The 15,106-nt window shown below is 49.2% G+C and overlaps 1 protein-coding gene across 3 annotated transcripts in view; it reads right to left on the bottom strand.

The window, feature by feature from the left end:
- The window catches only part of KSR1 (kinase suppressor of ras 1), a 52,110-nt gene extending 37,297 nt beyond the window's left edge, over positions 1 to 14,813 (bottom strand). For all 3 annotated transcript variants that reach the window (XM_032707261.1, XM_032707263.1, XM_032707262.1), the window contains exon 1: positions 14,574 to 14,813. In XM_032707261.1, the coding sequence (XP_032563152.1) occupies positions 14,574 to 14,798 (225 nt within the window). In that variant the 5' untranslated portion in view covers positions 14,799 to 14,813. The remainder of the gene's footprint in view (positions 1 to 14,573) is intronic.
- Positions 14,814 to 15,106: the final 293 nt, after the last annotated feature.

Here is a 15,106-nt window from a genome sequence, read left to right as displayed (position 1 = left end):
CAAATTTGTGACTATTCTGACGGATTCTTGCTAAACTAAACTCGAACACTCTAGTACTTGATGGAGCTTCAACTCTACTAAACCTTGATCTTACGAAGTGTTGGTGCTGCTCCTACCTGAAAGCATCCAGCTCCTGCAGCCTTGGTGCTCTGCTCACACAGGACAAAGCGTGTGGAAACCTGTGTGACCTGTTTGTCCAGCTCAGAGGTTCCCCTTCCCCACTGGCTGTGCTGCCCTACTAAACTCTGCATTTAACAGCCTCTGACACGAGTTTGACCCATGAGCTGCCTGAGCTCAGTGATTACAGGCTGGGACAGGCAATCAGAGCCCATTACACCAGTTAGCCTCATCCCCAAGGACAGGTACCAAACTGTACAAAATGTCTCTTCAGCCTCAAATCTTCACAGAAGGCTGTATTAGGATGCAGCAAAGTACAGCTGAGGGAGGCTTTAGTGCTCCTCACTCAGTGCCGTGTCTTGGCTCTAGTTCCATATGAACTGTAGGCTCTGCACAAACACCAGAGATGGTACCCCAGCACCACAGGTTCATCCTCTGAGGGTAATGATTGTCCTAGTGCAGCTTCTTCAATCTCCAGGCTAGGAGACCACGCCAACAGCTTCTGAATGTGCCTGCCTTCTGAGCTATGGCCTTGGGTGATCCTGTCCATGAAGGACTTCTAGACTGTGAGAAAAAAGGCATTGCAGTTAAGATGACTACCTGGGTTAGCAGTGGCTTACATGCCTGAACTCCAGGGCAGTGATGCCTGCACATCAGAGCAGGGCTGGGACTGCTCAGGCCATCCCAGGCAGAACAGCCACTCTGCCAGGCCACTGCAGCCTGAGGGCCAGCCCAGCACGGGCATTCTGGCTGTGATTTATGCAGCTCTGCCCTAGCCCAGGGTTCAAACACACACTGAGGCGAAACTAAGAACTCAAAACAGCTCTAGAAAGGGGAGTTTCCACTGCTGGTTGAGAGCTTAGTCCTTGCATGTCTTTTTCTACTGAAATGGACCTTAGTTCAGTGGGGATGTCTGATGAACAGGTCAGTGTGGGTGTCTGATGAACAGTTCATGTGGATGTCTGATGAACAGGTCAGTGTGGGTGACTCCTGAACAGTTCAGTGTGTGTGTCTGATGAACAGGTCAGTGTGGGTGACTCCTGAACAGTTCAGTGTGGGTGTCTGATGAACAGGTCAGTGTGGGTGTCTGATGAACAGGTCAGTGTGGGAGACTCCTGAACCAGCTTCTTGCAGTGCTTTGACTCTCGCTTGCTTTTGCTGTGTAGCTGAAACCCCTGTGTATGAAGCTCAGTAAAACTGCCCTGGAGGCTGTTTGTGCCTTCAAAGGGTATATGTTCTGTGCTGGAAATGAGTACCTCGATCCAGCCTGACTGTACTATAATAATAACTGGAAATGAACTCTGGACCATTGGTTCCCAACCACTCTGGGTTAGATCACGTTGCATAAGTGATAGCCAGGCCTGGGGGAGGGGAAGGCTCAGTGACAGGGAGCAGCATGTGCCTTCTGCCACAAAGGTAAAGACCCTCCTACAGCTGCACAAAGCTTCAGACCAGGGATGGTCTATATGAAACCAACAGCAATGGGAGACAGAGTAGAAAACACTTTTGGGTTCCACAGCAGCTGAAAGTAGAGGGACCAGCCTATAAAGCCAACTACTATACGGTTTCCCTTGAACCTGAACCTTGAGACCAGCAGATAACCTGCCAGGAGTGTGCCCCAGATATCTAACCCAGACAAGCAATGCTAAGGCTCCCTTTGTCTCCCAGCCAGGCCATCTGCAACAGCACTGTGAGAATGACAGCACAATGCAGGTGCAGTTAAGTCCCTTCTAGTCCCCACGTCCACATTGTCCTGTCCCAAACACTAAATAAAATGGGGACTAGAAGCACTTTCTCTGAAATGTGTCTGCCCGAGCTGCTTGTCAAGAGAAGTTAGAAAACCATGGCTAGTAGAAACCTCTCATGAATAGGCAGACTGCTTTCAGTTCCTCTCAGTGAGCCTGTAATATGCTTAGCTTTCACTTGCCAGTATTAAAACTCCCTTCTTGTCTTTGGTCCTTCTGGAGAATGAGGAAGGATCAAAGAGCATGGGTTGAGTATAGGCAGTCCTCCCTCTTATTGCAGGGGAACTGTAGAGTACACAACTTCTCACCCCGACTGTTCCTCCTGAGGAGCCTTTCAAAGCGTGCTGACACATCCACGATTTCTACACAATAAGATTGTAAATTAGCCTTGTCTTTCACAAAGGGCTCATGACAAACGATGATCTCCAACGAGATACAATGACCTGCTAAATTGTCTGTTGGTCTCTTGGGGGGTTTCCAGGACCTCCCTGAACATCATTTCCTGAAGTCAAACAACTGCACTTTCCCACTGAAAGAACACATGGGTTGGGTAATGGTGGAGTCGCTTTCCTACAAGCAATTCTTGATTCCCAACTGTATTAACAGCTCATTAATAGTCTCAGGAAAAGGTTCAAGCACTTACAAATTCAGAGAAAGACCTTAAGTGTTGATTCTCGATGCTGTGAAAGAGCTGAACGGCTGTTGCTGTAAAGTTCCAGGTATCCTCGGGACAGGCAGGCTGGTACCCTCCCACACTGGGGCTGTCACACAGAACGGGAGCTCAACTGGACCAAAAGCAATGCTGCTGAAACATGCAGTCAACAAGCTGAGAAAAGAAAGGACATCTTACAGCTGTAAAATTTTCACCACCATAAGGGACGGGTGAAATAAGGCAGAGGAGAATCCTTCTGTATTCTAAAAATATCCACTTTCTCAGTTTATTAGCCTTTGCTACTTAAGTGTTGTATTTTACTCCCTTCACAACACACTTAAATATCAGATCAAGTCTGAAGACAGTACAACAGTACTTGTGTTTAAATAGCTGGAGCTTCAAGTGAGGGTCAAGGCCACACTGCTTAAGGTATTCAGCCTTGAAAGGCACTTATAAAAGAACTGAGCCAGCAGAGACTAGAGCTAAATTCAGCTCTTACCCTAGTTTTAAACTGCTTCAACTCCTTTGTTTTCAGCACAGTCACATTCAGTTTCTCCTCCTGTAAAGGAAAGTGGGCTCACATAACCCAACATTTGTCTGATGTCAACTAGACAACCCCGAGGAACATAAGTGGGGTCCTCAGTCAAAGCCAGCTGCACTCTTTGCTCCAGATGTCACTTATGTGATACCTTCAGCAGAGCGAGTGTTCCATCAAGTGATACGGCTGTAAATAATTCACCAGCAGCCCCATAACGCTTGATTAAAACCTACTGAAAGAAGATCTAATTAAATTGTCTCTGAGAGAACAGACAATGATATGACGACTGTGTAAGGGGCAGATGGCAAGCAGAAGCTCATCGGAACATGAGAAAATAATTTAGAAGGTACCTTAATCTGCACTGAGCTGTGGTGATCTCCACCTGTGTGGTTCTGTCTGCTCTGGAGCTTATTCCCACATTCTGCCCTTGGGCATCAGAAGTGACAGCAGGAGCACTGCCTGTCCTCACGGGTACCATTTGGGCACCTGGACAATAAGTACCTCATCTCTCAGGCAGAGAGGCTGCAGTAGTTGCTGCATCTTTCAGTGATGAGCAGCAGACAGCAGGTAAGGCTCAGAATGGCCTGAGTCCCAGAACCAGCAGTCTTCTTCATGAAGGCTGCTGAGAGGACTGGTGTTAGCAGTCAGGCTGTTAATGACTTCAGTACTGAGAAGCCAGTACAATAGACTTTGCAAGGCCATTAGCTTTAAAGCTGTGTATCTGCTGTGCTGTGAAATATATGTTTTATGGGTTAAATAATAGAGGACAACACAACAACACATTATAGGAACGTAATGACTACCTTGCTGCAAATCATATGTGCTTTGAGGTAAAGGAACACAGCTTACAGCAGGTTTCTCCATGTATTTCAGCCTCTGAGGAAGAAAAGAGCTCTATTTCTTACCTCAAATCTAAGAAGAGATATGGACTAACATCAGGGAATTAAGTATAAATCTAGAGTTGCCTCCAAGTTCAAATGAGTATCACCCAGTTCAAAGTTTTGCCTGAAACTCAAACTTACTGAAGAAAATACAGACTTTTGTAGTCTGTAGAATGAAGTCCATCCCAGTTGGGGGAAGAGAATCCATTGCTCAGAGACAGGCCTTCGGAGGAATTCAGTGTGATTCTGGGGCAGCCACACGAGATCAAAGCAAAGCTGTGCTGTGTTGTCCACCCTGACCTCGGAGAAGCTGTGAGCTGTTTGCAGTGAGTCACACTGGGATTGGGAAGGGGGCAGTTGCTGGACCATCCCAGCACTGCAAAAATTACCACTGCCAAGCTGGGAGACCCACCAAGCAGAGGGCTGAGTTTTGCAACTTGAGAGCCACACTGCACCCTCCCTGCAAACAGGGGTGGCACCAAGGCTTCTTGGAGGAAAAACTCAGAGGAATTTTCCCCAAAGAAATGACCATTTCTTACAGATAAATTTCAAAATCCCTCATGCATCAGGGTGTCTCTCCAACTTTCCCAATGTCCTCTGTCAAGAGTTTGAGGTCAGATAAATCTCAGAGCATGAAGAGGCTGAAGGCTCTGCACTCAGAAGAACTCTAAAGAATTCCAGCAATGCAGAGACTTGCAGAGCTCACTGATGCTGTTCCCACACCATGGAGGCTCTGGCAGGAAAGCTGCCACAGGCCATGCTGCTAACCCACCCTGCAAAATACAGTTTGAATGTGGAGATTTTATTCTTGCATAAAGGGGACATGTCTGGAATGGCAGAGCCCTCACACCAGGCTCCCCATCAGGAACACAGGAAGACCAAAGAGGCTGAGCCAGCCTATTTCTGTGGAGGATCCATGGGAGTGAAAGGGAGAGGCAGGGATCAGACCATGCCTTTGCTCACGTGCTTCCCCTTCCCCCTGCACCTTGGTGTTCCAGCTGCAGGAAAGATCAAGCCAGAACTGTGCCCAATTGCTGAGTCAGGCCATGGCTGTGGGGCCTCAGAGAGGCTGTGGCAGTGCTGGGCCAGAGGACAAAGCCTGGTGCTGGGGCAGAGCTGAGGGAACAGGCACTGCGGGAACGGGCACGCAGGACGGGCCACAGGCCACAGGCAGGAGCCACTGGGCTGAAGGTACATCGGGGAGCCCTGCCCAGGAAAGATAAGAACCAGAAGCATTTTGCATTAAGAGAACTGGAAAGAGGATGCAGGTTAAGCCTAGCAGAAGGATTTAGCTAGTCCTGGCTAAGTTAGCATAATGAAGGCGGCCAGAAACGAGCATGGGTGTCTCTGTAAACTCCCCAGCAGGCTCCAAGCTCTTGTGATGCACAGCACTAATCTCTAACAATGAGAAAAATATCCTCTTTTGGCACAACAGTTTGAAAGGACACTGCAAATCTGTTAATAAAATGGATCTGCCCCTTCATTAAAGAACATGGCAAAGGCAGAGGGACTGGAGTGCAGAGGAGCTGCAGAGAGCACCTGACACAGCCACAGGCTCCAGCTCCAGCACTGCCCCTGCTGCCAGCACACTCACTGCTCACTCGCTGCAGGGATGGACTCTCCCACCTTCAGCTGGAAATCTTATGTTGTGAGGTGTCCATTAACTTCAAAGCTCTTCACCTCAAACCCCAAACTCGTTATTCTTGGCAACTGAGGCAATTTGAATAGCACAGTAGAAAAACATAGGGAAAGAACACATCAGTGGAACTGGAACCTGCCTTGGCAGCAGAATAGTGTGGTAGGTTTAGTTTCCTTAAGAATCAAAAGCTAAATACTAGTGTCACCCTAGCAGAAGTATTCAGGTGGCTCTTGCTAGGTTAGCTACACCTCCAGTTACAGGCTGGTAGGTGAGAACTGATAAGGCTCACTTAGAGGTAAATAGGTAATTACTGCTACAGAGGTATGTTCAACATCAGTACAGAAAACATCTTCTTCCAAAGCAGGACTGTATTTCCTACAAATGCAGTTTCAGCACAAACCCAGGCAGTGTTTCAGTGCAATAGCTAAAGACCCAGATTACAGCAGCTCTCCTTTCTCCTTCCAAACCCAGGTTTCCACAGACTGCACTCAAGTCTCCAGCCATGACTGCCAATGGCCCAGGAATTTAGGGGGCACCGAGAGGTGTCCCATGGAAACTCTGCCTCGTTATACCCAGACAAAACCCCACCAATGCAACCCTGCTTAAATCAGGCCTTCAGCAGTCAGCCAATGGTTCTACAAATATTACACTTGACCCACAAAGCAAGACCAAACCAGTTTCAACACACATAATATCCTGCCTGAATGTGAATGGGGCTGACAAGCCCTTTGAGATCTGCTCTGGGGTTTCTCCCAGCTTAGTTGTGTGAACAAGTGCTGAGAGTCTTTGGTGTTTGTGCTCATGTTGGTTCTTCCAGAGCTCTTCCAGACACCCTTCTGTTCCACAGGAAAAAGAGAAAGGCCTGTGCTGAAGGCCTGTGCAGATCTCCCCAGACAGATCAATCTCCTTAGAACAGTACCTGTGGATTTTAGTCTGTTGTTTCCTTGAAACAGGGGAGGATAGTCAAGGGCACAACTTCCAGAACTCACTACAGTGAAAACACTGCATCTGATCTGCACTCAGAATTTGATACTACTGGCTGATGCTGTCAGAGGCACTCAGAACTGTCTCTATAGAAATGATGGGAAATTAAAGTTAGAAAGCTTCATAAGAAATGTTTTACTTTGTGGAAAGTTTCAGTTTTGGTGAGAAAGACAAAAGGCCTGCAAGCTGAAATGTTTTGCTTGGCAGATGAAGAACAGTTTCTAAGAAGGAGACATCTAAAAAACTCAGGAAGCTTTAAACAACAAAATCTCACTACTTCAGCTTATTTTAGAGGAGCTATGTAACTGTATCCTAAAGTAGGATTTAGTCCTCTAGTTTATGCTAGAAGTAAAAGGAAAACACTGCTCTGGAAGATGAAAAATGTTGCTAAAAAATTCCCCATGCTAGGAAGCAGGTGTGGAGAGGTTCTCTGAGAACTCTGGAGGCAGTAGAAGGGGCACAGACACACATCTCCCCAGGACTGCACTCACTGACAGATCCATTTACCTCCCCTGACAGTATCTTTTAGTGGTGATGCCTGGCTGAAGTTCTGAATCTGTAAAACATCTTCATTATTTCTTCTCTCCAATTTATTCAACACCATTAATAACTAAAAATAAAACCTCCACACTGGAACCTGCAGGCCTCAACAATAACCCCCACACAGCAGCAATGAGGAGCTCGAGACTTCCTTTCCAAATTTAGATTGCTTCAAACAGAAGTGAAAGTTCTTTGATAAATCAACAAACCCATGTTTTAGAAGCATGCAAGGGGAGCAGAACAGAGCAGGAAAGTGCTTGCCTGCCCTGCTAAACTTACTTGCAGAAGGCTTCTGAAGATTTGCAAGGCCCCAGCCCGTGGCTCCTGCCTGCCTGCTGAGCACTGGGGTCAACGACCTGCTCTGGCAGCAGCAGATCAGACCAGCTCAGAGCCTGGATCTGCTGCATCCCAGCAGCATTCCTCAGTGCCATGATAATTACTGCTCTAAAGAGGAGATCACAGCTTCTGCTCAGAGCTCTTCCATGTGGGATAACTACTAATCATCCTATCAGAGGCACTCCACAGTCCTCCACAAAGCAGGATTCCTTACTCTGCTGATGAAGTGTCCTGGGATTCCTCTCTGCTTCCCCAAGATGCACACAAAACAAACTAGATTTTCTCACTAAGCAGAAAAGGAGTGAGAGACCTGGCCTCTATTCACTTTAGAATACATACAGAAATGACAACTATATTTTAACTTTAAAGCCAAGTTCTGAACAGTCTCGAGCTCAGGTAATTAAGTCCAATGAGATTTGGATCTTCCATCTACCTACAGCCCTAATAGCTCAGACTTCAGACACTTGTGCTGCACTTAGAGAAGAATGAACGCCAGGCATCCGTGATGAGCCTGGGCTGTGATACACTCACACCCAGGGAGAGCAGGGCCTAAGCTACAATTTGAGTTCCCACCTCAGCAGTGCTCCAGGGTTCAGTTTAAACAGATGGTGCAAAAAGCAGGTTTACAACATAGAGAGTGAGCTCAGCTACAGAACAGGTGACTGTCACCTAGCACAGGCTGAGGCACCAGTGATTGCCTCACGGTCCTCAGAGCAGGGACAGTGGGAGCACAGCTGGCTGGGACGTGCCTCTGGGATCTGGAGGTGGCACAGGAGCTCTGGGCAGCTCTGGCTTAAGGCAAAAGACCTCTCTTCCCAGTAAGAGGGAGTTTATGTAGTTTAACTTGGGATTGATCCTGTCCTAGATTCTGGGGGCTACGCCAGTGAGGACTGGCTGCAGGCACAGCCAAGCCAGAATGCCAAACTGTTTCCTAATCATGTTGTGCTAGTCTGACTTGGGTGCAGGCTCCCACCAAGAAGCAGCAGTGCCCACAACACTTCTGTGCACAACTGTTCATAAGTTATGTCTTGGAAAAATGCCCCATTTCTTTTGGAGAAGGTGTGTTTCCAGACTCAGAGAGCCTCTGTCCCTCTGCTTTGCCTGCTGTGGCAACCCTGTGCTGCTGGTAGTGCCTGCTGTGTGGGATTGCTCCCTGGGAGTGAGAAAGGAGCAGGGAGGGAAGGCTGAGAGCCAGCTGAGTCAGTATGGCTGGGTGGTGTCATCCACACATCACCCTGTGCCTTTCACCACAGCAGTAGCCCAGGAAATACGTTCTCCAAGCTCCAAAACAGTAGCAGAGTCAGGACTGCCTTCAGTACCATTTTCCTTTAATTAAAAAAAAAAAAATCCCTATAAGCTGAAAATAAGGATAAGAAATCTTAGGCTTAGAGGAAAGGTGAGGGTTTATCCCTCAAGCATCTGATAGATTACATAGGCTACGTTGGAAATATCATTTTAAGCTTATCTATTCCCTAAATAATTTGGTGTGTCACGTGACTTCTTTGTTAAGTGTTCCTATTTCCGAACAAACCAGGTGATAAATTTGTGTACCCCCTGCTGACTCAGAGCTGTAAATCTGTCACTGGCACGCAGCTGGATCTGCTCGGGGCTTTCCTCGGGTAAAGTGCAGGTCACAGCAGTTGAACTCAAGGAGCAGCCCAAGCTCTGTGCAGGTGGGACCTGTGCAAGCTCGGTCACATCCCGGAGTTCACTGGACACAGCTGGGGTTCACAGCAGCTGCTTCCCTGATCAGATCAATTCTGTGCATGCCAGAATGGTCAGAAATCATGTGTGCAGACTGAGGCTTGTCTGGCACTGTGGGCTCCTGTCGGTGTGTGTGGGCACAGACAGACAGAGCTCCCACCTCCCGCCCTGCTGAGCTCCTTTACTGACCCCCGGTGCTGAGGAGGGTCTCCAAGCTGACTGCACAAAGATGAGCAGGAAGGACTCTGCTTCACCATAATCCAGTGGCCACACAGGCAGCCTCAGAGAGGCACATGCAGCACAAAGGCTCATCCTGACACTTCCTTTCTTGCTTCCCAATCAGTGCATCGCAGAATCCAACCCAAGGTGAGGAGTACCCAGAGCCTGACAGAAAAGTGAACAGTCATATCTTTATGTTGATGATAAGCTGCTCAGCAGAGCTTGTCCTGGGAACTCCAGGTAACTTAAAACACTGCTGCTGACTTTTTGTGCCAAAATTTATAAAACCAATGGTAGGAGATGTGCTAAATCTCATTATGGTGTACAAGTTCTGATCATATACAGAAACACCCTGTCACAAAGGACAGATGATGTCCACAGACTGGATTATACTATATGGTTCCCTCTCCTTCCAAGTCAAACAGAACCTCTGTTGAAGCCTATCTGGTACAAGTGCACAAATTTAAGAAAAAGAAAGTCCTACAAAACCAGAAGACACCTTTAAGAAAAACAAATGTGTTACATATATGCAAAAAGTAAGATGAAGTAAGAGACTTTCTTCTTCTCTTACATAAGACCTGCTGGGAAAGGAAGTCCTTTCAGCTGAACAAGGCTCACAAACATGTGCCTACAGGTCGGAGTTTGGCCTGAAATATTCACTACTCCCACTTCTTCCACTTTATAAAGAGACAGTGGTCTTTTCCTTATGCACACCACTTCCAGTCTGCAAGTGTGAGTGTGGACCATTACAATTCTTCTTCCTCTCCTCTCATGCTTCCCCCCCATTTTCAAAGCATTTGTTTCTGTTCAGAGATTGCTTGGTAAGATAAGCCTTTTCTGGACAAATTGCCAAATGAATCAAGATAATGACAAAGCAAGTTCAAACAGGTTTAACACACAGGTATCATTCAGCCGCTGTGAACAACTGATCTGTGCAGAGTAGACTGACTTATTGTGACACAGCATAGCTGGAGTCAGACTTTCTGATCTGGTGCTCTGCTCTCTGGAGGTGCTGAACAGAAGACATTCCTGAGGAAAAAGTCCAAGTGATCTCTGCACACAGGCAGGAGGGTCTCTCACCGACTGAGTCCAGCCAGGGAGCCTGGAGGACACTTGTTCTCAAAGCCCAGGCAGAACACAGCAATGTGTGCTCCTGCCCCACCCTGACCCTCCCACCATGACCAGCGTGGAGGCAGCTGCCCTGCCAGGAGCACTGCAGTCACCTTGGGAGGTCAGAACCACGGCAGGAGAAAATACAGCTGCAGTCTAAACCCACCCTAGGTCTCGGTTCAGCCTGGTGCTGCCTCACCTTTGCTGCAGTTAAAAGGGCTGGGGGAAGGTGTCTCACTTGGCCTGGGAATTCCCACAGCTATCCAAACCAGCTGTTTCCAGCAGAACAGACGGAGAAACCACAGGAACCTTCTCTGCCGACAGGACCCAGGACTTTATTCTCCTCCTCACCTCCAACAGACTGCCTTGAGCTGCAGTTGGAAGTTAGAAGTGCTTCACTACAGATATCCAGTCCCATCATCAGCTTCCCAGCCAGAAAATTAATCCAGAAAGATACTGCTTTCACCAAAAAAAAAAAAAAAGGCTAAAAATAATATGCTTCTAAGATTGTGAAACCAATTTAAGAGTCACGCAAGGGATTAGTGTAGGGACAGAGGTAAAGGCTGACAGAGCTATTTCTTTCCAAGGATGCTTGGAAACAACACTGGATGCTCACCACATGGCAAGACATTTCTTGCTCTCTTACGTATGGGTTAAAATTACCATGATTTTCCATTTCAGTTTTGTAGTCAACTTCAGAAGTGAGTAAACCTGCTAGGACAGAATTGAAAGCACAGCCCAGCACTGGGTAGAAAGAAAAACACTCAAGCACTTATTGGGTATAACACACAAAACTTTAAAAAAATTACCAGTCCTTGTGGCATCAGAGAACCCAGTCTGCTAATAACCAAACTAACAGAATCTACTTTTCACTACAGGGAAACTCCCTGCCCTTCTAAGAAACAGCCTTCATACATGTGAAACAGAGTCAGCTCACGTAACACATCTGCTCTCAACATATTCTTTGCAAGCAATTCCCACAGCCCTTTGTTTCCTCTCCTTCCTGTATTACAGAAAGTTCTCCCTGCACTCATCTGAGCCACCGTGATGCAAATCTGTACCTGTCAAGGCCCCAGTTTGAAATCCTTATCTACCATGTGCTTTATTTTGAGAAGACCTTATAGGCAAGAGGAATGAGGAAAGACTTAGAGCACTTCAGTAAACTGGGAGGGACCTAAGCATGTGCTCGAGTTCCCTGGGTCAGGCTGGTGCTCCTGAGTGGTGACACACACAGGGTGAGCCATGTGGTGTAAGTGACACCACCTGAGCTGGGAACAGGCACGGAGGGAAGCGGCACCAAACGGAGCAAGCTCGTGTGTCCAGCGCAGAGAACAACACAAGCATTTAGATGAACCTGCACTGGTGTGTTGGGCTGTGCATTCCACTCACATTACAACTACCTCCAGAACTTTACTTCAGGGCTGTGCTAACCCTGGGATCAGAAGTGGCCATGAGCATGCACTGCTGTCTGACCTGAACTGGTACAGAGACAGCCACGTCCACCTGACAGCACCCACCCCACGCGTGGTGCTGTGAGTGTCTGAGTTCAGATACACAAGATTGTGCTCTGGGAGATATCCCTTCACCTGTTACATTCATGGTTTTGACATGAAAACTAGACATTACACAACTTCCAGAGATGTATGAGCTATGTACAAATTGCACTGTAGAAACTTCCCTGCCTTTTTATCTCTTTGAACAATAACAAGTGAAATCAAGACACTGATTTTTGACTTAGTATTCAAATCACACAGAGCAGCCTTGAATTCAACCTCAAGAACTATTTCTTCAACTTCCAAAATCAAATCTCCTCCCTTCCCAAACTACTGCTTTCTCCTTCCAGTCTGCTGCTTTTACCTCTCTTAAGTTTTATAATTTCTTTGTGGCTTCGCTACACAGTTTAGCAGTTACATTGATGCAAGTAATTTTTCATCACTCTTTCTCCATGAAAAAGTTTCTGCCCAGAGGAGAAGTCCCATGAGGATTCAGACCCACAGAGGTGGCTCACAGGCCCAGCAGCTGCACCAGCAGCACCACTAACCATGACCCACAGAGCCATGTGGTGACTCGTCGAGGCCACCAGGGAAGCACAGCAGGCCCTGAGATCTCCCAGCTCCCAGGTGCTGGCTCAACTACGGACTCTCGAGGAGCTGCCCACAGTCAAAGCAGCAGCACCCCGGCTCTGTGCAGGACCAGGGGGTCTCTGCTGACACGATCCAACAGGCAAACACACGTGGCCACACTGGCATTGCTGACACGTGAACCAAGGCACAGGAGTTACACCTGGTACCTGGGACAGCACTGGGCCCACCTCCCTCGGGAGCTCCCTGAGGAAGGACAGCCTGGGGAAGCAAACACAGACCCTCAGCTCCTGCAGTCTGGCTCTGCAGCCCCAGCCTGGCACGGGGAGTGAGGCACAGCTCGGGCTGTGCAGCTCGGGCTGTGCCTGACGTGTGTCTTGGTACAGCAACTGAACGGCACAAAGGGCACGGAGTCTGTGCTGTGCCCATGGCTCCACATGTGGGCAGAGATCCAGCACTTGGTTCAGCTCCCAGAGAAATCACATACTGGACCGTGCATCAAAGAGATTTTTTTCAGCTAAGATTTTTTCTGATAATAAATTTATGATCATCAGTGAGTGTGGCACCCATTTGTTTAACCAGATAAATGCTGAAGAGGATTGAGTGCACACAATCAACAACTATTGCTAGAGACAGCTTTTGTTGCTTTAAGAAGAACCTGAAGATGATAGAAGGCCTTTATCCTTTGTGAATAAAGGTTTCCTTTTAGAACAGGTCCACTATCAAAACAGTGATGATCATTTTCCCGAAATGATGCTGATTGATATTGTTTGGGCATTAAAAAGGCTGTCAGTAGGGCTGCCAAAAGCCTATACAAATATTATTTGAGAAAGAATAGCCCTTGGAATGCTATTTGGAGGTGACAGCAGGAAGAAAAGAGCTGTAAATTTGGGTTAAAAAAGAGAACAAACCAAACCAAAACATCCTACAAAACAAAACAAACAAACAAAAACACACAAAAAAGGCAGAGGAAGAAAAAAGGAAGAATGATAGATTTCCATGAGGTTGTGCCAAAAGCTACCTACCACCTATTGTTTCACAGTTTTTTTCCCAACCTTCATTTCTCATGTGATGGATTTTGCAGCATGTAGGTTTGTTACAGTTACAGTGTTGTGATGATCTGTCTTCCTAAAGGCCCAATACTCTATCCAGCTCCACAGCATCCAGCACCAGGTACAGAAAAGGAGCATTAGCCTTCACATCAAACTTGAATCAAAGAAGGGGACAGGAGGGGATTGTTTACTTAGAGCAACACTACCTGCACAGAAGGTAAAAGGAAACGTCATTTAATTACCTAAAGGTCAAATGAACTAAGGAAAAATAATATACACTCCTTTTAAAATACACTCCTTTTCTTATGCAGACTTATGTACAGTACAGATCCAGCTCTTCTTTGAGAGCATCACAACAGCACATGTTTTGTGCATGAAGAGTTTTGTGTAGTATTTCTAAACAGCACAACGTCTCTCCAGCCTGGTCCGTGATGCTGTCTGAGCCACAACAACGGAGGGAAAAGGAGGATCGGATTAGATCAGTGAAACCGAGCCAGGGATAGAGAGACAGGCCTGGAGCAGAGGGCAGGAACCATCAAGAGTAGACACCAAGGACCTGCGGGAAAGGGGAGTCCGCACGGCTTCCCAGGACAGCGCTGTGGGGACGCACCTCCTGCCAGGGAGCCCGGAGCCCCCATCGCATCCCGCCCGCAGTGACACGGGAGCCAGCGCAGGCCCCGACACGGCCTCGCGAACCCGCCCCCGGCGCGGGGCAGCCGCGGCTGCGGGCGCTGTCCCCGCACCTGCCCGCGCTCCGCCGGCACCGGCTCCGCCCGCGCCCTCCCGGCCGGGCCCCGCGGCGGGCCGGCACCACCGACCCGCGGACGGGGCTGCGGGGGCGTCCCGCCCTCCCTGCCCGCCGCCAGCAGCCCTCGCCCGCGGGGGAAGGCGCGGGCGCGGCCCCGGCGCTGCGGGGACAGGGCGGCGGGAGGGGCAGGCCCGGCCGCGGCCCCGCTCCGCCCGCCCGGCCCGTACCTCCAGCGTGCGGATCTCCTGCTGCGTGAGGTCGTTGGACGCGGCGCACTTGGTGCGGAGCCCGCGCAGGTTGGAGAGCGAGATGTCGATGAGGTCCTGCAGCAGCCCGCACTGCTGCAGCGTGCTCCGCACGGCCGGCAAGCCCCGCGGCCCCGCCGCCTCGCCGCCGCTCCGCTCCTTCCTCTCCAGCATGCCGGCGGCTCGCAGGGCAGCCGCTCTATCCATCCCTCGGCATCAGGGAGGCCGGCAGGCGAGGCTGCGGCGGCGGGGGAGCGGCGGGAGGGACGGACGGAGGGAGGGAGAGAGGGAGGCGGGAGGCGGCCGGGCCCGCCCCGCCGCTCTCGCCGGGCAATCACCGCGCGGTACATGCGCGGCCGCCGGGGCCGCGGGCGCGCCCGTTCCGCCCTCGCTGCAGCCCCTCAGTGCCCGCTGCGGCCCCTCGGTGTCCCCCTGAGCCCTTCGGTGCCCGCCGCTGCCCCTCGGTGCCGTGTCCGCCTGAGCTCCTCAATTCCCGCCTCAGCCCCTCAGTGCCC

The sequence above is a fragment of the Chiroxiphia lanceolata genome, chromosome 20 (assembly GCF_009829145.1).
Source record: "Chiroxiphia lanceolata isolate bChiLan1 chromosome 20, bChiLan1.pri, whole genome shotgun sequence".
In the NCBI taxonomy this organism is placed as follows: domain Eukaryota; kingdom Metazoa; phylum Chordata; class Aves; order Passeriformes; family Pipridae; genus Chiroxiphia; species Chiroxiphia lanceolata.
This window is presented reverse-complemented; position numbering and strand designations above follow the sequence as displayed.